Source organism: Mesoplodon mirus (assembly GCF_964341445.2).
Source record: "Mesoplodon mirus genome assembly, chromosome: 4".
NCBI classification, from domain to species: domain Eukaryota; kingdom Metazoa; phylum Chordata; class Mammalia; order Artiodactyla; family Ziphiidae; genus Mesoplodon; species Mesoplodon mirus.
Window position 1 is genome coordinate 62,943,852 of NC_138979.1, and position 24,204 is coordinate 62,968,055.

General features: G+C 55.7%; 1 protein-coding gene across 1 annotated transcript in view; it reads right to left on the reverse strand.

Moving 5' to 3' along the window:
• Positions 1 to 10,662, reverse strand: part of HCN4 (hyperpolarization activated cyclic nucleotide gated potassium channel 4) — a gene marked incomplete at both ends in the record, with an annotated part of 40,708 nt that extends 30,046 nt beyond the window's left edge. The window contains one exon of the mRNA XM_082619043.1: positions 9,878 to 10,662. Within this exon, the coding sequence (XP_082475169.1) occupies positions 9,878 to 10,662 (785 nt within the window). The remainder of the gene's footprint in view (positions 1 to 9,877) is intronic.
• Positions 10,663 to 24,204: the final 13,542 nt, after the last annotated feature.

Here is a 24,204-nt window from a genome sequence, read left to right on the forward strand (position 1 = left end):
TCTACTTGTCAGCGGCGCTGTCCCTGCCGTGCTGGCTCAATGTGTACTAATGGGGTCAGGATTACGGGTTCAATACCTATTTGGCCAATTAGCTTTGCTCCCTTCTCAGCCTCAGACTGAGCCCTGACTCTGGACACTGAGAAAGGAAAGGACTTTGCTGAGGTCACACTGCAGAAGAGGATGAGGATCAGGAGGGTAAACTCAGCGTGGGAGGGGTGGTCAGTTACAAGCTGGGAACGCTGGGATGAGAGGCCCAGGGCTCCAGGCTGGGCCAGCCCCGATGTTGCATGAGGACAGGCCACAGCTGCAGAGTCTCCCCTGCTGGACCAAGTTTCTCCTAAAAGTTGCCAGTGGCATTGATGAGACCTGAGGGTGAGGGCCTTTCCTGTCCCTGGGGAAGGGGATAAGTGCCCCGTATCATATCTGACAGTTTGTAGGTGGGAGAAGCCCATGGTTGGGTTTGGCGTCAAGTGGTCAGGGACTCGGGTTAATCGTTCACAGGGGCTGCTCCAGCCTGCGATGGGGAACCACAGGGTAATTACTTCTGGGCTCCAGGCCACACACTCAGTGACATTATTGCAGTGGTAACACCTGCCTTCTGGGCCTAGGATGGCAGAAGAAGGAAGTCTTCTCAGAGGTTTTACAGCTGGGGCCCGGGCTTGGGAGAGCTCCCCTGGGCTTCAAGGACCCAGGGTGAGAGGCCAGAGACGCATGCAAACACACACACACACACACACGTACTCAGGCAGCATCAGGGGCAAGACAGGGGGCCATGGGGTCAGAGTCCTCAAGGGCAAAGCTTAAGGAGTGCAGGTCCAAAATGGCAGGTTCTCAGCAATCTGAGTAATCCTCACTGTCTGCCAACACCCACCCAAGCCAGGCAGCTCAAGCTCCCAGACACTTGCCTCTAAGAAAGTGTGCAGAATGATTCTCTCTCTCCTTCAGATCCAGCTCAGCTCTGCTTCCTCCAGAAGCCTTCCCTGACCATCAGTCCAAACTGGTCTACCTCTTGTCGGCCCTCCCCCTAATCAGACTGGGGGACCCTAAGAGGAGCTGAAGTCCTACTCTCCTCTTTGCCAGGTGGGGAGTGACCCCCATCATAATGGGTGAAAACAGTCTTGGAATGCAGTGTCTGGTCTCCCAGAGGGCGTGACCTCCCTTAGCTTGCCCCTCCCCAAGCCCAGAAGATAATGTATTAGCCAGCCCCGTATTATGTATTAATTTCTGAAAGCCTCGTTCGTGCAGACATAACACATCCACCCACACGGGTAAATGCTTAGACAGACACAAAATCATCAGCAGCCAATTATCAGGCCCCCACAGCTGCGGTGAGCAGACTGGAGGCCCCACTGCTTGCTCCGCAATTTGTGGGAGCCCAGAGCTGGGGGAGCAATGGGGAGTAGAGGGTCCCTCTACCAAGCCAGCACACCTCTCTGCCCAGCCCCGAGTGCCACTCTGCAGGAGCCACGAGCTGGCTGCCTGGCTGGAAAGACAGACACAGCCCCAAACAATAAGAGACCAGAGCAGGGCAGGAGTGGTCATGTGTGAGATTTGGTGGCTCTGGCGTTGGTAGCGGTGGCACCGCTGCGTATTTACAATTTGTACTTTACCTCCCCGAGAAGACCAAAGGCAGCTGGCTGGGATGCTAAGAGGTATAGGAACTCAGGGAGCTTAAAGGAAGGGAGGGCTTCCTGGGTGGGGGGCATAGGACGGAGTGGGCAACATGCCCACCCTGCCCCCAGCCCTGGTGCCTCAGGGAGGCACTGGGCTTGGCTCAAAGCTTTTGTTCAAGGGCTCCAGTTCCTGACCTCAGACCAAGGCCTTATCTTGGTCCCAGGCTGAACCCTGATCCTGAGCATAGACTGAGTCTCGGCCCTGGACACACACTGAGCCCTAAACCAGAGACTGACTCCACTTCCTTACTTCTCTGATACATGTAATGAACAGACCACATGACCACCTACTCCTCTGGTGGAGAGAACACAGATACCACTGACTATTTGTTCCCTTCCCCTTTAAACCCCAAACACTCCTATCGAGGGACAGGTGTGTCAATGGCATCTGGATGTGGCTCCAAAATCCCAAAGCTCTCCATGCCAGCCAGGACATGCCGCGGTGTCAGAGGAGCAGGTGGACAAGCATCCTGATCCGGATCCCCAGGAGCAGCAGCCCCAGAGTTGGGGGTTAGGACAGGCATGTCTCAGCCTCCAGATGCTGCATTTGCAGGCATGGAAAGACTCCCTTCTCATTGATGAGCTTAAATTAAGACGGGACTCTGAAAATACCTAACACTTCAAAATTCAGGCATGGAGCTGGGGCGACAAGAAAAAGCTCCAGGGATGAGACCATTCAGGAGAAGCCTTCTCTGGACCCCTCTGGCTGGGGGTGGAGTAGACTGTGGAGCCTGAAGACCTTTGAGCCGTATGTTACATAACCCGCTTGGGATCTGGTTTCACCTCTGACTTGGACTTACTCTCTGACCTTAGGCCAGTCGCCTTCCCTCTCCGGTGCTCCGCTCCCCGTGTATAAAATAAAGGCTTTAGGCCAGGAGCTTTGCCAAGCCCTGTCCAGATCTGGTATTCTGAGACCTGTTAAATTTCCCATGCCCGCTGAGCCCCTCCACACAGATAATATGTGTCCAGCATTATCTGCAATGTTTTCACTCTCAGGAGAATGTTTTCTTGAACTACTTTGGTAATTTCGCTTTTAAAAGCTAACACACACACACACACACACATAAGAAAGAAAGAAAGAAAAGAAAGAAGGAACAGAGAGAAAGGACAAGTATGAGTTTTGAGTCCTAGAGAACAGGTTCAAATTCCAGTTCTGGTGCTTCATAGCTGTGTGATTTCGGGCAAATCTTTTTTTGTTTGTTTTTTCCCATCAGAGCCTCAGTTTCCTTATCTGTAAACTGGGGATAATAGAACCTATTTTTCGAGCCACTATGAAGAATAAATAAAACATAAGAAAAGAAGCTCCTAGAACAGTCTGGCACATGGTAATGGTTCATAAATGGTGGTTATTGATCTGTGAATCCACCTGGCTTTAGTCTCTGTTGGTTTGAGCCACTGTTTGGTTTCAACACTTAGAAGCCTAAGGGGTCAGGCAGCTAAATGTGCAGGTGTGGCATGGCCAGAGACCACAGGGACAGGTGGGGACTGTGGGCAACTGGAGAGCAAAAGCCAGTTTAAAGCCTCTAGTGTGCTCCAGCTCCCTGATGCGGGTGGCACTGTGGGGCCAGAGCTGCCAGAGTTTCCAATTTTTCAAGAGAAGCTAGAAAGCCAAATTTTTGTCTTACATCTTTCTGTTTTAAACATTGCCTCAGACTTGTCATGACACACTATGCTGGCCAAACAGAACACATCTGGGTACTGTATTTGGTCCACAGGATGCTGCTTAGCAACCTCTGGTGTAAGCACTGCTGTCCCATCTTGAGTGCCTTTGGTGACGGGGAGCTCACCACCTCTCTGTGCCGCCTCCCACCCCTGCTCTGGGCAGGTGCTGATGATAGAGAGTGTCTCTGAGTGGCCTCTTAGGCTCTGGGATCGCAGATTTCCAGGGCCCTGGCAATGCTTTCTCAGTAAAGCCTGGCTGGCAGAGAACATCCCCTCTGAAGCCAAGGCAGTGCCCCTGCCCTCCCCACAGCCCGCTCTGGCTGGGAAATGTGGATTCTTCAACATCCCCTGGGCCCAAGCAGGACTGCCTGGCTGGCCTCCGTAGCCCTTCTATTAATTAGCGACTGGAAACAGCAGCTTTGTGAGAGCCCTTGAGCCAAGAGGTGTGTGTGTGCTGGAGCTGGCTGCCTCCTCAGTTACATGACAAGTCCCCCCAGGGACTGGGGCTGGACATTCTGCTCTGGGTGAACTCCCCCGCGGTGGCCAGTGTTGTGGCAGGCACAAGGGCCACTCAGGCTGCCATGACACTTGTCAGCCCTGTCATCTATATGTAGACTGGTGCCTTCCAGGCTGGGCAGGGGCAGAGAGAAGTGACAGGCAAGCCCAGCCCACAGGGGGGCTGCTAGGCATAGTCTGGGCTGGGGGAGGGGGTATTAAGATTCACACACCTCCCCCTCCCCACCACAACCTCAAGGTGCTAAGGGGGCTGCTCCCGCTGGATGCCTCTGTCCTCCTCCCAGCCAGCCACTGTCAGAGCCCCCTCACACCAGCTCTCCCGCCCAGCCCCTCTGGACTCTCTCGCTGACAACATCTGTTCCTTCCCAGAAGTCTCAGTGCAGCACAGCAGTCACTGCACTCCCTGCCACTTCTCCAGCCGGCCGCCCCTCTGGCCCTTTGAATGGGAGAGAAGCTGCGAAAGCAGTGGGACAGGATGCATTGAGGGCCCTCTGGCCCCCTGGCCTCTTCCTGCTCACCCCACCGCAACAGCCAGCATCCAGGACCGGTAGGGTCCAAGCAACATAGCGGGAAGGGAGGAAGGCCGACTCCCCCAAGTTTGCACTGACCTCTGTGGCTGAGAGCCGCTCACCCCAGTTCACAGCACTCACCCTGCCGTGATTTTGCTAGAGGCCGAGAGGAGAAGGCAGAGTCTCTGGCCTCCAGGAACTCAGTCAGGGAGCCCAGGCTAAGCGTGGAACACATGGTCTGAACCTCAGTACTCCAAGCACGGTTCTGGGCTGGGCACCAGCAGCAACACCTGGGCGCTTATAGGAATGCAGAATCTCAGACCCCGCCCCTGACCTAATGAGCCAGAATCTGTATTTTAACAGATCCCCAGGTGAGCTGGGTGACATGACACTGTGAGAAACACTGCATTGTAACAAACACAGAGCTCCATCCTAATGCCATGCAATGGGCAGGGATGGAGAGATGGACAATGGTGGCTGCAGTGGCCTGAGAGGGCATCCCAGAAGACCCGGGGGCCCTAAAGCATGGGAGAGGAGGACACATGGAAGGCAGACAGCCCAGCACTGTGTAAGACAGGCCACTTGACAGCCCAAAGCCTCATGGCTCACAGCAGCTAGGGGAACAAATGGAGCAGGGCTGGGCAGGGGAGAGGCCCCCCAGCCTCATCATGCAGTGTCCAGACCAGGAACTGAAGCCTTGCAACGGGGAGAACGTGGAGCCCAGGGCTTTCCACCCAGGCAATGTAAGGGTCCTGGCCCGCTGGCCCCATCGGGTTTCTGTGCACCTGGCATCCCAGGAGCACCTCGGCCCCGAGCCGGATGCCGGCCTTCGCAGCACATCCTTCACCTGCTCCAGTCTTAGCAGGTTGAGCACATCCTCATCCCTGGAGAATCCCGCTGCCCACTGTGCCAGCTGACAGCACCGCCCAGGCAGCTCACCTTGGAATTCCCCTCTGCACCAAGGCGCCCTTCCCCCTCCACTAGCACCACAGGGGCCCGCAGCACCTTTTTGGCCTGGCTTTTCACACTGATAGCAGAAGCGCATTCCCGGGCAATGCCCCCAGGAAGGCCCCAGAACCCCCCAGACCCAGAGCCGGCTGCTGCCTTCTTCCTCCTCACCACCTACCTGAACAGCCCCTCCCATGGTTGAAAGGGAAAGAGATGGGCATGGCACCGAGGAAACAGAAAAGTGACTAGTCCCCCAGCAGAGCACCTTTCCTTCTCCAGGCATCTAACTCTGTCCCCGTTTTCATTTCCATCTTGCAGGCAATGGGAAGCCCAAGCCTCAGACTACAGGGCCCCAGGGAAGGCTCTGGGAGGCTAGCACCTGCCCCTCCCAGGCCAGGACTCTCTTCTGGGATAGCCCAGAGTGGGGTTCACAACCTAGATGGCTTTCAACTTAGGGGTTCCACAGACGCCAGAAATTGAGTGCATATTGAGTGTGTCTGGATACGTGTATCTTTCTGGATAGAGACTCTATAGTTTCCAGAAGGTTCTCAGTTAGTTTTCTGACGCAGATTCAGAACCACTAGCCTGCGCCAAGGTCAGAAGCCCGTCTGGGCTGCTCAGAACTAAGGGAAGGGAGCAGTGAGGGCAGGGCAGTGTGGTTCACGACTGCATCACTGGTCTCTGACAGTACACCTCACCTCCACCAGATGACCACAGTTGTCTGACATGGCCATAGGCAACAGGATTCCCATTTTTCTAGATGGTAAAACTGAGGCTCAGAGAAGGCTCATAACCCAAGCAGGGCCCCATAGCAGACAGAGCTGGGGAGTGATGTGAGGTGGGCAATGTCAGTGCCTGGGGTCACGGGCCAGCACAGGAAGTTGGTTTTAGGCCAACCCTGGGACCAACCGAGTCACTGGCCCAGTTTCCATGATTTCGGAGCCCAGCTGTTTCTGTCCCCAAGTAAAGGACCCTCTAGGGCCCTCTGTTTCCTTCCCTTTCTCACAGCTTCCGAAGGCTCAGGCTAGGAAAGGGAAGGGGGAGAGGGATAAGCAGGGTCAAGCTCCTGCCTGCTTCCACTCTCAAGGCCAAGCTAGAGTTTGGGGCACAGGAGTAGCCCTAGAGCTGACATCCCACAGAGGGACTTTCCTGCCAGCCCCTATGTCCACCCCACAGCCCCAAGATACCTGCTCAGACACCTAGATGTCACATACCCCGGACAAACCCCTGAGCCTGATGCTTGAAAGCCTGACCAGTGTCTGGGAACAAAACCTGATACATCTTCACTGGGGGTCCCCACTCCTTTTCTCTCCTCTTAGAAAATCAAGATCACACAGATACTATTTTTTATTTGTTCCAGGTTCCCATCACCAAGCTCGGCTTCTAGGACATGCCTCATGTGGAAGGAAGGACCCACCCTGGACCAAAGAGCCCAACCAGCCTTGGGCAGGAGCCTGGGGACCAATATCCTGACGGGCTGCACGTTCTGGTCTCTTCCCTTACCAAACCCTAGATACAGGTTCAAAAGGCAAATGTGGAGTGGAAGGGGAGGGGAGGCCAGACAAGCTCGTGAGCCTGGAGGAGCCATGGGGGTAGCCAGGACATGGCGTGTGTGCGTCACGGGGGTGGTGAGGAGAAGCAGAGGCAGCCAAGAAAAGTCTATTATATACGTGGTCCAAGTTACGTGGGTCCCTCAGAGTGTAGCCCAGTCCAGCACTTGGAAAAGGCACCCAACCTTCCCCTCCCCAAGAACAGGAGATGCCAGAAGCAATCCATGACAGCAAGCCCTGAACTCCAAACCACAAACTCAATCTATCATAGTTCGCTGGCGATTCTTTTTTTTTTTTTTTTTGTGGTACGCGGGCCTCTCCCGTTGCGGAGCACAGGCTCCGGACGCACAGGCTCAGTGGCCATGGCTCACGGGCCTAGCCGCTCCGCGGCATGTGGGATCCTCCCGGACCAGGGCACGAACCCGCGTCCCCTGCATCGGCAGGCAGACTCTCAACTACTGCGCCACCAGGGAAGCCCACTGGCGATTCTTTATTAAACCAGTTCTGTTGGATCAATGCTTCCTGCCCATGAAAATGATGAAGAAATCCTCAACTGGCCTGAGCAATGCTTGCAGAAGCTTTTGTGAAGCCCGAGCTGGACGGTGGGGATTGGCTCCACATAGAGGCCAAAGGCTAGTGGCTGAAACTTGAGGGACTAAGCCTTAGGGTGCTGGGTTGGCTGGGGGGAGGGGAAGGCGGGGAGGTGAGGCTGGGTTGAGTTGGTGGGTTTTCTAAGCTTAGAAGACTTGGCCAAGTCCTTGCCTCTTTGACCTTGTGAAGATGAGACCAGCTGTTTTGGCCTAGAGGCATGACCACAACCCCTCCACACACACACAGACAGTCTTTCTTGGATTTCTTCTCTTACACCTCACCCAGCATCAGGCTGCACACAGAAGGTGTATGCTTCCAGCTACCAGTTCCTGTTGCTTGTTGCACAAATCCATATTCAAAGCCCAGCTTGACCCTTTTTCTGTTGCCCGTTTATCAATCCTGCTGCAGCCACACCTCCCTATCCCTACCACTCTCCCCTCTGCCATGTCCCGGGTGGCCTGCAGTTAGTAGGAGATTCTGCAGCAAGGGGACTGCAGATAGACATGCCAAAATAGGCAGAGTAAGATCAGGAAGGTGGGAGAGGTTCCCATAGATGCAATCAGCCGGGCCCCAGCCCTTCACCATCCAGGGTAAGGGGCAACTGGGAGGGCAAGGGCCAGTACCCAGAAGGTGCTTGATCAATGCCTGTTGTCGATGGAAGCTAGGCATGCCTAGGATTGGCCTCTTGCAGCCTCCCACCCCAGGCAACGAGGTTGGTGGTGAGAACCCTGAACAGAGGCTTTCAGACAACAAAGCCAGAGGGGAGCTGAGTGAAGGAAGGGAGGTTGATATTGACATGGCCTACCTGCCATCACAACCAGGGAGTTCAGAGAGAGGAGGAGCCCAGGGCACCCCCAGGGGGTGCAGGAGACAACAGCACCTGCCCACTCCTCCCTAGCTCAGGCTGGGATCCTCAGGTCCTAGTACTGACCAGAGGGGAGGTCACACTTTAGGAACCTGGCACTGGGAACCAGCCACAGTTCCTCATGAGAGGGTCTCACATCGGCTCACACAACTTGAGGACTGTGCCTGTCTGTTTAGTCTGTCCTCTGGTCCCCCTATGCCCTCTGGGAATGGGAACCCTGGATATTAGGGTTAGGCAGAGCAATCCGTCAAAAAAGGAAAAGGTAAGGGCCCTCCGTTCACCACCTATTTTAAGCCCTTGAGTGTTGCCTGACTGGTCATTCCCAGCACCAGAAATCTCTCTCATTGGATGGAAAACGGCTTTGCTCTCATTACAAACCTAGCTTCCCTGAAGTTTGCAAAGAGGGCTCTGGGTTGGCAAAATGCTCATTTATATTGGCAGACAAGCAGGGTAGGCAGGGAAGAGAGCTAAATAGGGGGCAGGGCCCAGAGAGAGAGAGGATCAATCAAACCCAGCTCAAAAGCGTAAACATTTTTCAGACCCTCACTTCAATCCTGTGTATCAGGAAAGCCCAGAGAGGCATTGAGGAACCCCAAGATCTCGATTAGGGTAGAGGCATCCCTGATCCCAACTTCAGAAGCAATCACCAATATCTCTTTTTGCACAGATATCCCCACAGGCCCCGAGTGGCATCTGCTCTTCAGTGGCATCTGACTCAGGTGATGAGGAGGGGGTGGGGTCCCTCTCCCTGACTGGCAGTCACACCATTTGTTTGGGGACCCACCACTGACCCATGAAAGACCTAGCAGCTGCTGGAGCTTGGGCTGCTGGGGTGAGGATGGGGCACAGGACGGGCTTAGGGTCACAGGGCAACTGCTCATCAGTCAGGACACCAGGCATCTTCACTGACCACTACAAGCAAGGTCATGCTCTCCTGCTAGTCTGGATGCCAGCTGACCAGGGTGCCTGCTCCTGGCCCACTACTTGGCATGAGGGGCTGGGCCCGGGGTTAAGGTGGGTGCAGAAGGCTTTTATCCTGGACTTCAATCCTCCAGGAGCTCAGCTCTCCCTCCCCAGCTGCAGCTTCCCAGGACACCTGAAGGCAGATATTAATGCCTGGGGTCAGCGCCCAAGGAGCTGGCCCAGCTGCCAAAAGGTCTGTCTCTCTTTGGCGCCCTGCTCTGCAGGCTTAAGGACCTGGAGCAGCCTTTAGAATGTCCCCCCTGACTCTGCAGCCCAGAAGAGGGAGGTGGAATGTGGGGCTTAAGGTGGTAAAGCATCATCTTGGCTGCGGGCAGGGCTAGGCCAGGCACAGAACACCTTTTCATCTTGCCTCTAATGCGGCCCAGACCCGGAGAGGACGAGGTTGGGAGGCCTGAGCACAGAGGAAAGTTCTCAGAGCGGTGCAAGAGGAAGTCTGGGGGTGTCTCAGAGCCTAGAGGCGCCCCAAGCTCCCAGCGCGAGGAAGGAAAGTTAACTCCGGCTGAGAGGCAGGGCCGAGAGAGAGGAAGCATGCCTGCGACCGCTCAGGCAATCCACAGTATCATCGCCGGGCCCCCTTACCTGAAGTCGCTGTAGGGGTGGATAATCCAAAACCCGGCCGACTTAACCCTCTCCTGCTCGCGCTCCACCGCCTTCTGGCTGCCGAACATCCTCAGGGAGAATTTGTTGACCCCGGGCTGGAGCATGGCCCCGAACTGGCGCTGCATGAAGCCGGCCTGGCCCAGGCGCACCTCGGCCTCAGGGAGGATCTGGTCGCTGGCGGCCGCACCTCCCTCCACTTTGATCGCGGTGTCCACCGAGGGCTGCTCGCAGGAGGCGGGGACCGGCTGCGGCGGCTGCTGGGGCGGCGGCGGCGAGGCTGCGGGCTGTGCCGAGGCGCCAGAGCGCTCGGTCTCGGCCGCCAGGCCCGGGGGCGTCCTGTCCTCACCGGGGGACGCGTCGCCCTCGGCGATGAGCCGCCGCTCCTCCGCGGAGTCATGCAGGTGCCCGTGACTGCTGCCGCCCCCCGCTCCGGCGCTGCCGCCGCCCCGGCTGCCCAGCGATGCCAGGCTCCCGCGGAAGCGCCTGCAGTCGCCGTTAGTGCTAGACTTGCCCGCGCCGCGGGTCAACCCCTCGCTGTCTGCCGCCCCGAGGGCCGCACCCCGGGGCTCCGTGCCGCCCGCGGCCGCCGAGGGCGAGGGCGAAGGCAGCGGCCGCAGCCGGATGCTCCTGCGACTGGGGTCCTGGCGGCCCCCAGCCCCCTCCTCCTCGGCGTCCTCTTCTTCGTCCATGATCCACGCCTTAGCCCCCACCTGCTGCGGAAGGCTGTAGAGTCTCTTGCGCATGGACGGCGGCAGCTTGTCCATGGCTCCAGGGGCCGGGGACAGGGGCGCGGGTGCGGCGCCGCGGACCGGCTGCAGGTCCGCCCGCCGGTCAGTCCGCCCGCGGGGACGTGTCCTTCGCCGCCGGCGCCGAGCCGCCTCAGGCGCCCATGCTGGGCAGGTTGCTTGCAGCGGGGAGGCTCCCAGTCCGGCTCCGGGTCCCGGGGCTCGCCGCTCTGCGCCTCCTCCCGGGCCGGGCTGGGCGCGGGGACCCCGCTCTCTCTCGCTCCCTCCCTCCCTCCCGCGGTCAGGGGCGCGGCGCGCGGCCCTGCTCCAGGCGCCCCGCCCCCGCGGGGAACAATGGGCGCGGGTTGAAGCGGCGCTGCGGCCGCGGCGCTCGGAAAACCGCTCCGGAGCGCAGAGCGCAAGACCAGCACTCCTCTGGGGCGTGTGTCCCGCGGGCAGGCGGGCTGTTCGTCTGTCCCGCCGCCCAGGCTTTGTGGCCAGTCACTCGCGAGCTCGCCTCGCTTCCTCTGGCCAAGCCCGGCCGGCCCGTCCCGGGGCTCCCGCTGCAGCCGAGCGGAGCCCAGCGGCCCGCCGGGCTTACATCAGCGGCCGCCTCCCCCGGAGCGCCCTCCGGCAGCGCCCGGCTCCCGCGCCCCGGAATATTCATGAAGCCGCCGCAGCTCGCGGGTTGCCATAGGAGCGGCTCCCGCAGCCGGGCCGGCCTACCTGGGCTTCTTAAAGGGGCAGTGGCGCGCGGGCCGGGGACCGGGGGCCGGGAGGGGGGGGTGGAGGCGGGCCCGGCGGGGGGCGCAGGGTGGACCGTCGCCGGAACTAGGGGTTGAGGTGAGAGGCGTCCTTAATCCTCAACCCTCGAGTGTCTTTCCTTGGCCAAAGGCTGGGAGTGCATCCCAAGCCTAGGGTTCCGACAGGGGTGTGGGGCGGGGTTTCCCGATCTCTCCTTCTCCGAGCTCGGGGCCCGCCTCTCCCCGGCGGTTATGCTTTTCAGCTGGGTCTCCGACCCTCCTCCGGGGAGGCGGGTCGTCTGCATGCGGAGCCCCGGGCCTTCCCGCAACGCGCCTGGAGAGGGGGGGTTCCGGGAAAGGCACTGCGACGGGGCTGCTCCCGGGGTTTTCCTGTGACACAGGAGGGGGCAAATCCCCCGCTGGTCTTTCCCCTGCGGAGCCTCGCAGCGACCCTGCCAGGAGGGCGTGGGGGAACTCCGGGAGGCACAGGGCGCGCGGGTGAGAACCAAGCTGTTCGAGGTAAGACTTCGAGGAAATGAGCCTGCAGCAGCCACGGATGCGGGGTCCGATCCCGCACGCACCTCTCCCGGGGTGGTTCCGATGCGGGTTTCGGAGACTAGCCGGCTGCAGCAGGAGCCAGCAGGCGGGCTCTTCCGGGCGACCTGGCACTCTGGGGCTAGCTGTGGACCTCCTTCTCCCTGGGTTCTCATCCAAATTGACACCCAACGCTAGGGGAGTTCCTGCTCCACCCAGGCCCCCTACCCCCAAGCAGCTGCACAGCTCCCACTCCCTTTGAGTCCGCTCCTCACCCCCACCCTCCAAGCCAGCCGGCGATCCCGGCTGTGGTCCTCTCTCTGTGTGCAGTCTCGGGTTTATGGACAAATCCCACCAGGACTGCTCCTCTCCAGCGCTCTAGGACAGCCTGACAGCCCATCCCCCATCCACACAGGCTGGGCTGCCAGACCCCCTCTCCCTGGCCTGGGGGCTGCCAAGATGGCGCAGGGGTTACTCAGATCCTGTCAGGGCCAACATGCCAGATTAGCTCAGAAGTGGGGATGGGGCATTAGAGGAAAGGGGTTGGCTGGGGAAGGTTGGAGTCTGGGTTAATGCTGAGGTGGATTTTCAGCAAAGTCTGACAGGAGGGAGGCAAAAAGGTCCCCTAGCCCTGCCATCTCTCTGAGGAATAACATGAAGTTTTTCTTCAAAGAATTTTTTATTCTCATTCTTAGCCCACTTGTGACCATCTCTCTCACCCCATTCAGAGCAGAAATTTTGGAAGCAAGACTGGGGGTTGGGGGCAGCCTGGCAGGAGCTTTTCTGCTCTCTACCCACTGGACCACAGGACCTCCCATGCGGAGAGGGAATGACTAGGGTGATGACATCACTGCTTGCTGGCCTTTCTACTTTTGAGCATCTCTGAGCTGACAGTTCTCTGCACAGATGCTGGGAGGCCTAATCCCTGAATGTCCTTGGGCCTCCTTGAGAAAGAGTGTTCTTAACCAGCGGTGAGCCCTGCCTGCCCTGGTGTGCCAGCCATAGGAGGAAGACCTCCATTTAACTCACTTCTTTGGGCTTCTGTGTCAGCCGGAAGCTAGGCTGCCCTACCCCAGCTTCAGGAAGTCAACCCAGACAGGCTTCCCAGTGACCCATGGTAGGGACATCTCCTCCTCTAGAAACCTCTTCCTGGCCACCCAAATCTTGGACATGTCCCCCATTTGGGGTCCCATGGCCCAGGATATCCCATCAACCTGAGCACTGATTACACAGTGCAGTCTGTGTCCCCTTCAGGACTGAGCTCCCTGAGGGGAGGATAGGTCTGATTCATCTCAGGGATCTCCACACCAACTCAGGGGGCACAGAGAGAAAATCCATAAATGTCAACTCAACACACGAATGAGGGACCCCGGGAGTTAGTTAATGCCACTGAAGGGGCTCCTTGAAGTAGATGGTGGATACAACCAGGGTTCAGCTTCCTGGGACACTGGTACCACAGGCTGGCCAGGGGTCAGGGTCCCTTAATTTCTCCCCCTCTAGCACCTCACTTCCTCTCAAGTTAATTAACACCGGCCATTCAGGACCATCTAGGACCACCCTTGGGTGAAGAAATGACCGTTTGATAAAGCTGGCACATGGGAACCCCTCGTGAGGCCTGGTCTCTCCTGTCTCCTCTCTGTGAAAACCATAATGGAGGATAGCTGTGGCATGCCAGCAATCTGGGAGAAAGAGGAGGGGGAGACCCAGATCTTGCCCTTGATGGGATCCAAGTTGTGGGGAATCTACACTCATGTTCAGTAAAGAGGAGAAAACTCAAGAGGAGAAAACTCAAGACAGAAAAGAAGTGTGTACTAAATCATGCCTCAACCAATGAGATTTGAGGAGGGGGAACTCACTGAAGCTTGATAGCTAGGGAGGACTTCCTGGAGGAGGGGTCAGATTTGATGAGAGACATGTATCCAGCACTTTACAGTTCACACTTCATTTGTTAAACTACATGAAATTTTTGTGGGCCAAATATGGTCAAATTTTTCCAGTTTCACATAGCTCAACCTAACATTCTTTTTTTTTTTAAATAAATTTATTTATTTATTTATTTTTGGCTGCGTTGGGTCTTGGTTGCTGCGCACGGGCTTTTTCTAGTTGTGGCAAGCGAGGGCTGCTCTTTGTTGACGTGCGCGGGCTTCTCATTGCGGTGGCTTCTCTTGTTGCGGAGCACGGGCTCTAGGTGCGTGGGCTTCAGTAGTTGTGGCTCACGGGCTCTAGAGCGCAAGCTCAGTAGTTGTGGCACACAGGCTTAGTTGCTCCACGGCATGTGGGATCTTCCCAGACCAGGGCTCGAACCTGTGTCCCCTGCATTGGCATGAGGATTCTTAACCACTGCACCACCAGGGAAGTCCCTAAACCTAACATTCTTACTACTGTTTGCAAACAGGAGAACTAAAGCACAGAGAGGTTAAGTGACTTCCTAAATGTCCCACAGCAAGAAAATGGTGGAGCTGGAACTCCATCCAAGAGCTCCACAGGTCAGGCTCTTCTCTGCTGCCCAGGTGACTCACACAGATGAAGTGGGAACAGGCCCACGTACCAGAGGGAGAGGCAGTTCTGAGTCTGGCATGGCTAAAGCAGAGAGGAGGTAAAGAATGGAGCCCCCCCATTCCGTGCTCTCCCCATTGTTCCACTCAGGTCTCACACCTTCTCCTTTCCAGCACTGCATAGAAAGCCTGAGGTCTGCTGTGGTTGGTCTTGTAACACAATACACAGGACCTGGAGACCCTAGCAAGGGAAAGGCCCTACCTTTAGACTGAGATAGGGAGAAGATCTGTGGCTATCAGCTGCAATGGGGAACAGAGTACCTCTGGGAGACAGATGTGCTTCCTGCTGGGCTGCAGGGGGCCTGGGTATTCCTGGAATGCAAACCCAGAAAAGAGCTGGGTCTAAGAGAGAAGGAGCTGGGAAAGATGGGCTTCCTTCCCTGGAAGGGATGCTGAATGTCAGTCAGTGAGATTCAGACGACCTGCTGGGGGTGGGGTGGGGATGTAGCTGATTATTATATATCATCCTCAGATCTTACTTGGTGGAAACCTGGATGGGCAGATGGGGATGGGAAATTCTGGAAGTTTATTTGCTCGTGGTCTGAGGGCATTTTTCTTGCTTAAAGAGGCAGCTCTGGGATAGGGCAGTGGCTCCCACACAGTGTAATGACAAGGTTTTGGCCAGTTCTGCTTGAAATTTAACCAAAAAAGAGAGAACAATGTAGGATATTTTAGGGTAAGATTGCCAACTGTCCTTTCTTAGAAGACTGTCTTTATTCTACCATCATATCCTTGTCGCATTTTCTGTGTTAAAATGCCCTTTTATGAAATCATAGTGCTGGGAGAGGGTATTTTTTATGTCCTTGGCTAAATAAAAAGTTGGCATAGGGCCCTGTGTTTGTTCCCAAAAGTCATTTTTGAAATGTTATTGGTCTGTGTATTCCAAAAGTCTGGGATCCCCTGCTATAAATGATACAGCATGAAACTGGAAAACAAAAGCTCTAGAATGAAATATGTCTGTCATTTACGGCCTGTGTATGCCTCAATCTTCCTCGTGTGTAAGATGGGTTTGATGACATATATCTCCTAAGTTATTGTAAAGACTACATGAGAAAATGAATGTGGCGAGCATGGCTTCTCATGTGTGGTCGGTTCTCCATAAACCCTGAACAACGGAATATTGAATGAAACCACTGTTAGCCAACAGAGGGGGAGACACTTGGCCTTTGGAATCTGATTTTAGGTCATATTCATCTAAATGGCTGTTGGGATGAAAGGGTTGTCTTGCTGTACAGGATTGCTTTTTTTGAATTCTCCATCCTCTATATGCCCTGGCCAGGTGTCCAGAAGGGAGACTTTCTTCTCTCTGGGATGGGCATTTGCCTAAGTGGGATCAGAGGGAACTGACTCAGAGGTCACACCCTTGACCCTGTGCTCAAGACCCCCACCAGACACAGGTGCAGCTTCATCTTTCTGTTTAGCGTAGATATGATCCTCCCAGTGCACCTTCTGCTCTGCTCTGAGGCAGGTCTGCTCTGTGGGCTGGATCAGGGATATATCAACTTCCTGCTGGGAGTCCTGACCTGGGGACTAGGCCCCCGAGAATTCACTACATTCCCTCAGGTTTCCTGTCTTGAGGCTTCCTGATGAAGAAACTGGAAGGGGGACGGGGCAAACAGGGAGCTGGCCCAGTTGGATGTAGATGTATGAAAAGAACGAGTCAATCACCCAGTCTCAGCCTCCGTCCCTGAGCACAGCCACGCATGGATGGAGGCCGAGAAGGCAGAACATGGGCAGTTCCCAGTCTGGTCGAAGCAGCAAAAGGCTATCTCAGAGGTTTGTAATCAAGGGTCAGAGTAAGTGGTTCAGAAGCTCAGAGCAATTGTCCTCCTGAGTATGTATGGTCAAGGTGGGCTTCCTGGAGGAGGTGGAAAGTGGACTGGGTTTTCTAGTAGGGTTTTCTACTGGTGTGTGTGTGTGTGTGTGTGTGTGTGTGTGTGTGTGTGTGTGTGTGTGTGTGTTACAGGGGAAACCGTGAGTGGAACAGCCTGGTAGGGGTGAGGCCTGCTGTATTCTCTCAGTGGGGTAAGTGAGACATCACCAGAGGGCAGGGCTAGAGTAAAGGTCCACCTTAAGGGACCACTAAGCTGTTGCCCTAAGCCGGCCCTAGGAGAAAGTCTGCTGTCCCCATAGAAGGAGGGTATTGGGTCCTTCTGATCCCCTCCTTCCCAACATCCTCCCCACCAGACTCTGGCTGCAAAAATGCCCTGGGAGCCCACATTCCCACCCTTCCCCAGTGACATTAAGGCACTAGTGAAAGAAAGCCCCCCAGGTTCAATTTCCTGTTGGGCTTACTTCCTGCTTTCTTCTCAGCTCTGCCTGGTTTCTTTAGGATCTGCGAGTGTGAACTATTATATTGTTCTATTCTCCACCCCCTGCCTCTGTGCAGGACCCCACCTGGGAGTGCCCGGAGCCCAACAGAGCCCAAAGGGCTTTCATCTCCAGGCCAGCCATGGCTCCACTGCCCTTGATCTCTCCAGTCTCCCCATCCTGCACTCCCAGCTGTTCCCCCAGCGCTCTGCCAGGACCCTGGCCGGGACACCATGCCCCTCTCCTCCCAGGGAGGCAGACAAAGACGTGCTGATGGCTCAGCCAGTCCTGGACTGTGTCTCTGTGTCCTGCTGGGGCTCCAGGACATCTGGGCCACCTGGACTCGGAGCCAGGTTGGAGAGTGAGGCACTTGGGGTAGGAGGAGGCCCCTGAGGTGCTGGCTGAGCCGAGCTGCCAAGAAGTAAGGACCAGACTCTCCTCTGCCCCGTGTATGGAATTCAGCATCTATCAGGGCTGCAGTGAGTTTAGACAGAGGCCCCGGGGGTGGTTTCAACAGCCTGGGCCGGAGGTGTTAGGGAGGGAAGGAAGAGACAGGATGGCCTGGGAGTGGGGGAAGAGGGAAGAGGCTTGGCAAATGGGGCAAGATGGAGGGTGGAAGGAGGGGGAGTGAGGAGACCTGGGGAGTTGGGGCTCACTCGGGAACCCTGAGGTGGCCCAGGGAGTGGGCTCACAGCCCGCCATGAGCACTGGGCTCCTCCCCCCCGCCAAGCCCTGCCCATGCTGTCCTCCCTGACACGCCCTCTGTTCTCTTCCCCACTCCTCTACATTTTCTCCTTCCGCCAATTTCACATCACTCCTTTTCTTTATTCAGTCATTCACCCGTTTATTTCTGTAGCCCACTTGTGGGGTACCTTCTATATGATGCTATCAGGTCCAGCCCCTAAGTTCCAGGCACCTCAGGCTGTGGCTGGAATAACACAGATACAGAAACTCCCATCTGGAAGCAGGGATGAGGGTGCTGTGATGTGGACAAGTGGCTGGAGAGCAGAGGATGGAGGGGGAAGGGCATAGAGGAGGGGAGCAGGGGAGACGGTCATGTTTGAATTGGTCTCTGAAGAAGGCACATGTGGTTTGGAAGAGTGGAGGCAGAGAGGTGGGTGCGCCAGGCACTGGGGACCCCGTGTACTGGATGGTCTGGGAGACCGCAGCCCTGGTGGTCCAGAGCAGTGAGCACAAGGACCCTCGGTGGCTTCGTTCTGGAGGCAAAGGGAAGTGACTGGAACCAACTGAAGACAAGACAGGACTTTGGGCATGACCATCGGGTTGTGCCCTGGGAGCCCAGCCCTATGCTCAGCTCGGCAGTGAGGGAGTGAGAAAAGAGTAAGATGCAGTCCTTGCTCTTGGAGGCTCACAGTGGGGTCACACAAAACCATTTAGTCATCCCCCCAGGGACAGAGACCTGGACCCCCGACCCCGGGGGTCAGGGAGTGAGCCATAGCCAGGGCCGGGCAGCTGCTGGGGAGATCTGCTCTCCAGCTCCCTGCATAGCGCATCTTTTGTATGAGCCCCATGGCCCAGCTTCCCTCCCACAAACCCTGCACATCAGGATAACCTGCTCTTACATGAGGCTTCTGCTGGACGCCTTCCAAGGAGAGACAGTTCCACTGTGTAACGGAGGCTGAGCCCCACAGGCCACCCTGCAGGTTCCAGAGCAGAGTCAGAGTCAGGGAGAGGGCAATAGAGGCTGTGACAGAGACTGACAGGGGCTGTGATAGGGGCTGGGACAGGGACTGTGGCAGAGACTGTGACAGAGACTGTGGCAGAGAATATGACGGGGCTGTGATAGGGGCTGTGACAGAGAGTGTGACAGAGACTGTGACAGGGACTGTGGCAGAGAATGTGACGGGGCTCTGACAGGGGCTGTGACAGAGACTGTAACAGAGACTGTGGCAGAGAATGTGACGGGGCTGTGATAGGGGCTGTGAGAGAAACTGTGGCAGAGAATGTGACAGAGACTGTGGCAGAGACTGTGGCAGAGAATGTGATGGGGCTATGACAGGGGCTGTGACAGAGACTGTCACAGGGACTGTGGCAGAGAATGTCATGGGGCTATGACAGAGGCTTTGACAGAGACTGTGACAAGGACTGTGGCAGAGAATGTGACGGGGCTGTGATGGGGGATATGACAGAGTCTGTGACAGAGACTGTGGCAGAGAATGTGACGGGGCTGTGACAGAGACTGTGGCAGGGAATGTGACGGGGCTGTGATGGGGGTTGTGACAGAGACTGTGGCAGAGAATGTGACGGGGCTGTGATGGGGCTGTGACAGAGTCTGTGACAGGGACTGTGGCAGAGAATGTGACGGGTCTGTGATGGGGCTATGACAGAGGCTGTGACAGGGACTGTGGCAGAGAATGTGACGGGTCTGTGATGGGGCTATGACAGGGGCTGTAACAGAGACTGTGGCAGAGAATGTGACGGGTCTGTGATGGGGCTATGACAGGGGCTGTGACAGAGACTGGGACAGGGACTGTGGCAGAGAATGTGACGGGGCTGTGATGGGGCTGTGACAGAGTCTGTGACAGAGACTGTGGCAGAGAATGTGACAGGGCTGTGACGGGGCTGTGACAGAGACTGTGACAGGGACTGTGGCAGACAATGTGACAGGGCTGTGATACAGGCTGTGACAGAGACTGTGACAGGGACTGTGGCAGACAATGTGACGGGGCTGTGACAGAGACTGTGACAGAGACTGTGGCAGAGAATGTGACAGGGCTGTGATACAGGCTGTGACAGAGACTGTGACAGGGACTGTGGCAGAGAATGTGACGGGGCTGTGATAGGGGCTGTGACAGAGACTGTGAAAGAGACTGTGGCAGAGAATGGGACGGGGCTGTGATAGGGGCTGTGACAGGGGCTCTGACAGAGACTGTGACAGGGGCTGTGAAAGAGACTGTGACAGGGACTGTGAAAGAGAGTGTGGCAGAGAATGTGACGGGGCTGCGACAGGGGCTGTGAAAGAGACTGTGACGGGGGCTGTGACAGGGGCTGTGATGGGGATTATGGCAGATGCTGTGATAGAGACTGTGACAAAGGCTGTGACACACTGTGACAGATGTTGTGACAGGGACTGGGTAGGGACTGAGAAGGAAATGTGACTAAGTCTGGTACCACAGGCAGAGTTGGGACAACAGTTCCTGGAGCCCAGGCCCACACTCCCACGGCCAGCAGCGCAGTTGGCGGTGACAGCAGCAACACTGCAAACACATAGGCCCAGCCAGGCCCAGCGTTTGTGGAAACGCCAACAGGCTGAAGCTGCCACAGGAAGAAAACAAGGGAGGTGAGTGAGGCCGGTTCCCGCCCAGCTCTGCTGTGCACTCCTGCCCGTCTGTCCAGGGTCAAGTTTCTAGGCCTCAGTTTCCTCGATAATGCCTGCCTTGGGGAGAGATCAGATCGCAGAGTGAGATAGGGGCTAACGTGGACTGACCGAGGGGCCCTGTGAGGCTCCAAGTTATTGCAAGGGGTCCCTGAATCTCCGCAGTCTCCCCAAGCACAGCCCGCTGACTAAGAAATGCGCCTTCCATGTATATGAGCAACCATTTACCCCATGTGTGGGTGCTAGTGTGATAAGTAAAAATACACATTTGTTTTAAAGCATAATTGAATTCATAGTCATGATAACTAACATTTAAGGAGAGCTAGCTCTGTGCCAGACGCCATGCCAAGTACTTAGTATGGATTAGCTCATGTAATCCTTGCTAGTGGCCTGTCAGGTAAGTGGTATTATCCCCATTTTACAGATGATTAAATTGAGGCTAAAGGGGTTGACTAACTTGTCCAGACTTCCACGGTTAGAGGAAGAGCCAGGGTTCTCAGGCAGTTGTGTCTGACCCAGTCTCTTACCCTCATCCACCACTAGCAATGTTCTCAATCACAACTGCTCCCATGTCAGATGTATTTTGAAGTTTCAAAGTCAAGTGTTTTTTTTTTAGTGAAAAAGAGGTCCCTGGACTCCAATTGCCTGGGACTTACTGGGAAGAATTCCTTCAGTCCATGGGCATTTGGGGAACTCATCTCCTCTCTGCACCCCACCCCGCAAGGCACTAGGAATTGGGGATGAGCAGGACATCGTTTTCTGCCTAAGGAGAGCACAGAAGAGCTATGATTCCAAGGCCTATGGTTGTCATTGCAGCTTTCGGTCAGGCTCTCACTGACCAACGTGGGTCATAAACAGTTCTGGCCAAGGAGTCATTGTCCTCTCTTGCTGTGCTAACTCTGCAGGCTATTCTGATGGCCCCTTGTCTCACACCCTTCTTGAGTCATGTTCAGAAAGGAAATTCTCTGCCAGGGCCCTTGAGAGGACAGGCCCCTCAGCCTCTCCACAGAGACCCCCTCCTCTGCTGTCCTTGAAGGATGGCTCCTCATTCTCCCAGACCACCCCTGCCCCATGGTCAGGAAGTGACGTGGTTACTCCCTATGGCTTCTCCCAGACCACTGGGACCTCTACCACCCATAAAACTCCTCCACCCACCTGCTCCTCTGAGGCTCCCACACCCGGCACCCTCAGGGCTGTCACCCAGGGATCATTGCCACCTGGCTTCCTCCCCACCTAAGTCCTGGAGAGGACTGCGCTTGAACCCTGGCCCTGACTCTGGGTTTTCAGAGCCCTTCTTCTCAATTTCAGCTACCCACTCCATGGCCAACACCTAGAGCTGCTCCACCTTCTACAATCCGAAATTCAGGCTCCCCAGTCCAACCTCAGCCTTGTCTCCTTCCACCCTCTCTGGGTCTCCCCTTTCCACCTGCTCTTTGAGGGTGGAGCAAGCTCTGTCCACCAACCTCCTGCCTCGGCCCCTTCCTTCCCCAGCTTAGACTCCAAGATCCATCACCTCAACCTTCACCTACAGTGCCCTCTGCTCCCTTGTTCCAGCCCCACGATCCTTTTTGTTTATCAACCTGGAAACTCCAGCCCTGGATCAATGCAACCACCAACCCTCTCTGAGGTTCATGGGCTATAGCAGCCCTGCTGAGGCAATCAGGGAAAAATCACAGAGCCACCCAGATTTGCTCTTCCTCAAGTTCATCATCTAGTGTGCCTCGGTGCTGCCTGCCTGGCAACCCCATTGTATTTTCCTATCTGCCTTGTCTTCATCCTGTCCATCAGTTACCACTTCTCTCCAGGGTCCAACCTCTTCCTGCAGGATCCTTCCCATCCACATTTCAACCTGATCAAATCTTTTCTCTCCAAAAAAGGTCCTCCTTGAACCCCACTGTCCCTTTCTGTCCTTCCCATCACATCTAATCTTCTTAAAAGGGTGGGCTTCACATGCCTTCCTTTCTCAACTGCCACTCATTCTTTAGCCCACGGAAACCAGGCTTTGCTACCCATTGTGTCTTCAGCAAGACCAAATCCACTTTGCATTCCTGTCCCTACGTGGCCCCTGAGCATCATGTGATGCTACTGACCACCTCCCCTCCCCCTATTCTCCTCCCTTGACTTCAGGAATACATACTCTTGATTTTCTTTCTATATCCCTGGCCAGTCCTCAGTTTCCCTTATGTGAGGAGGAAGGTTTCCTCTGCTGGCTCTTCACCTGTTGGCATTATTCCTGACTCTGTTGCGAGCCCTTTCTTTTCTCATGTGATGTCTCTCCCTGGACACCCTCACCAAGGCCCTTGGCTTCACTTCCCATCCTTGCCTTCAGCCCAGACCGCTCCCCTGGACTCCAGACCTGTTTGATCAACGGCCTCTTGGATGTCTTACAAGCACCTCCCCCTCCGCATGCTCTTCTCCAAAGACCCCCTGTTCTTCCCACTCAGTGAATGATACCAACATCCCTCTGGTGGCTAAAGCCAGAAACCTGGGCATCGTTCTTCCACCCCCTCACCTCCCACATCCAATCAGTTCAAAAGTCTTGCTATTTCTCCTTCATAAATATCTCTCAAATATGTCTACTTCTTACCATGCCCACCGACACAGCTCTAAATTATTTCTTGCCTAGGCTATGGCAGCAGCCTCCTAACCGACCTACCTGCCTCGAGCCTTGTGTAGCTAGAATCCATTATCCATGATGTTACCAGAGTGGTTTTCCAAAATGTAAGACTGGCCATGTCTGCTGAAGACTCTTCAATGACTTCCCCTGGACTTCGAATAAAACCCAAACTCTCTAACCTGGCAAGTAAGCTGCTTTTCAGCCTGGCTGACAGTAATTCCCCAGCCTTCCCTCCCATCAGTACCCTCCTTACCCTGGCGCTCTACACCCCTGTACTTTCGTAGGCTTTCTGCTTATGGTGATGGGGACACTCTTGTGCTGGTGATTATGGAGATGTCCGTTGTTGACAATTAAGGTGATGACTTTAAAACACTGCCCACGGGCCTCCCTGGTGGCGCAGTGGTTGAGAGTCCGCCTGCCGATGCAGGGGATACGGGTTTGTGCCCCGGTCTGGGAGGATCCCATATGCCGCGGAGCGGCTGGGCCCGTGAGCCATGGCCGCTGGGCCTGCGCATCCGGAGCCTGTGCTCCGCAACGGGAGAGGCCACAACAGTGAGAGGCCCGCATATCGCAAAAAGAAAAAAAAAAAAAAAAAAAAAAAAACACTGCCCACCACATTTCAAAGGCAGTCCTTGGAGGCAGACCCCATCCCACAGTGCTCCCTTACTCCTGTCTCCTGTTTGTTTATGTGTGCCCGTCAGAACCATCTCCCTTAGGGTTGTTTTAGGACTCTCTGGTCAGGCCCAGGCTATCATCCTATGTTGACTCTTGGATATCAGCCTGAACCTACATCCAATGTCCATCTTTTTCTACCCTTGAGTTGGGCCCAGCATGTTGGTGAAGGAGCAAACAATGGCAACGAAGGTAGAGGAACAAGGGGATAAACGTAAAGATGCTGCTACCATCAGCAGTTGGTGGGGAGACAGACAAGGTCAGCCACGGGACTGTGGAAAAGGGGCTCCCGTCAGTTGGTGCCCCAAGCCCTCTCTTTGCTGTGACTCTGTTTGTGATCAGCCGGTGGGGTGCTTTGTCCTTCTCAGAGGCTTCACTCTGTAGCACTGACCTGCCACCCACTGTCCATGTACATCCAGGACTGACCCCCATCATGGGGCACTTACTTGGTTTGCCAGGCTGGGGATCTGATACTCCTTGTATGGACAACACCCCCCCAATATTAGCATTTATTTGCATCTATAAATATGCATGGAGGCTATTTTCCTAAAATGGGGAAGGTGGTTGGGGGCTAGGAAGAAAAGAGATGAGCAGTCTGGAGGATGATGAAAAGGCATCTGCCCCTGTGGCGGTCTGAGTAATAGTCCCCAAAGATAATCACGTCCTAATCCCTGGAACCCGTGAATGTTACCTTATGTGACAAAAGACACTTGGCAGATGTGATTGTTTTGGATTGTCTGCGTAGGCCCTCAAGGCAATCATTAGTGTCCTTATAAGAGGGAGGCAGAGGGGGATCTGACACAGAACAAAAAG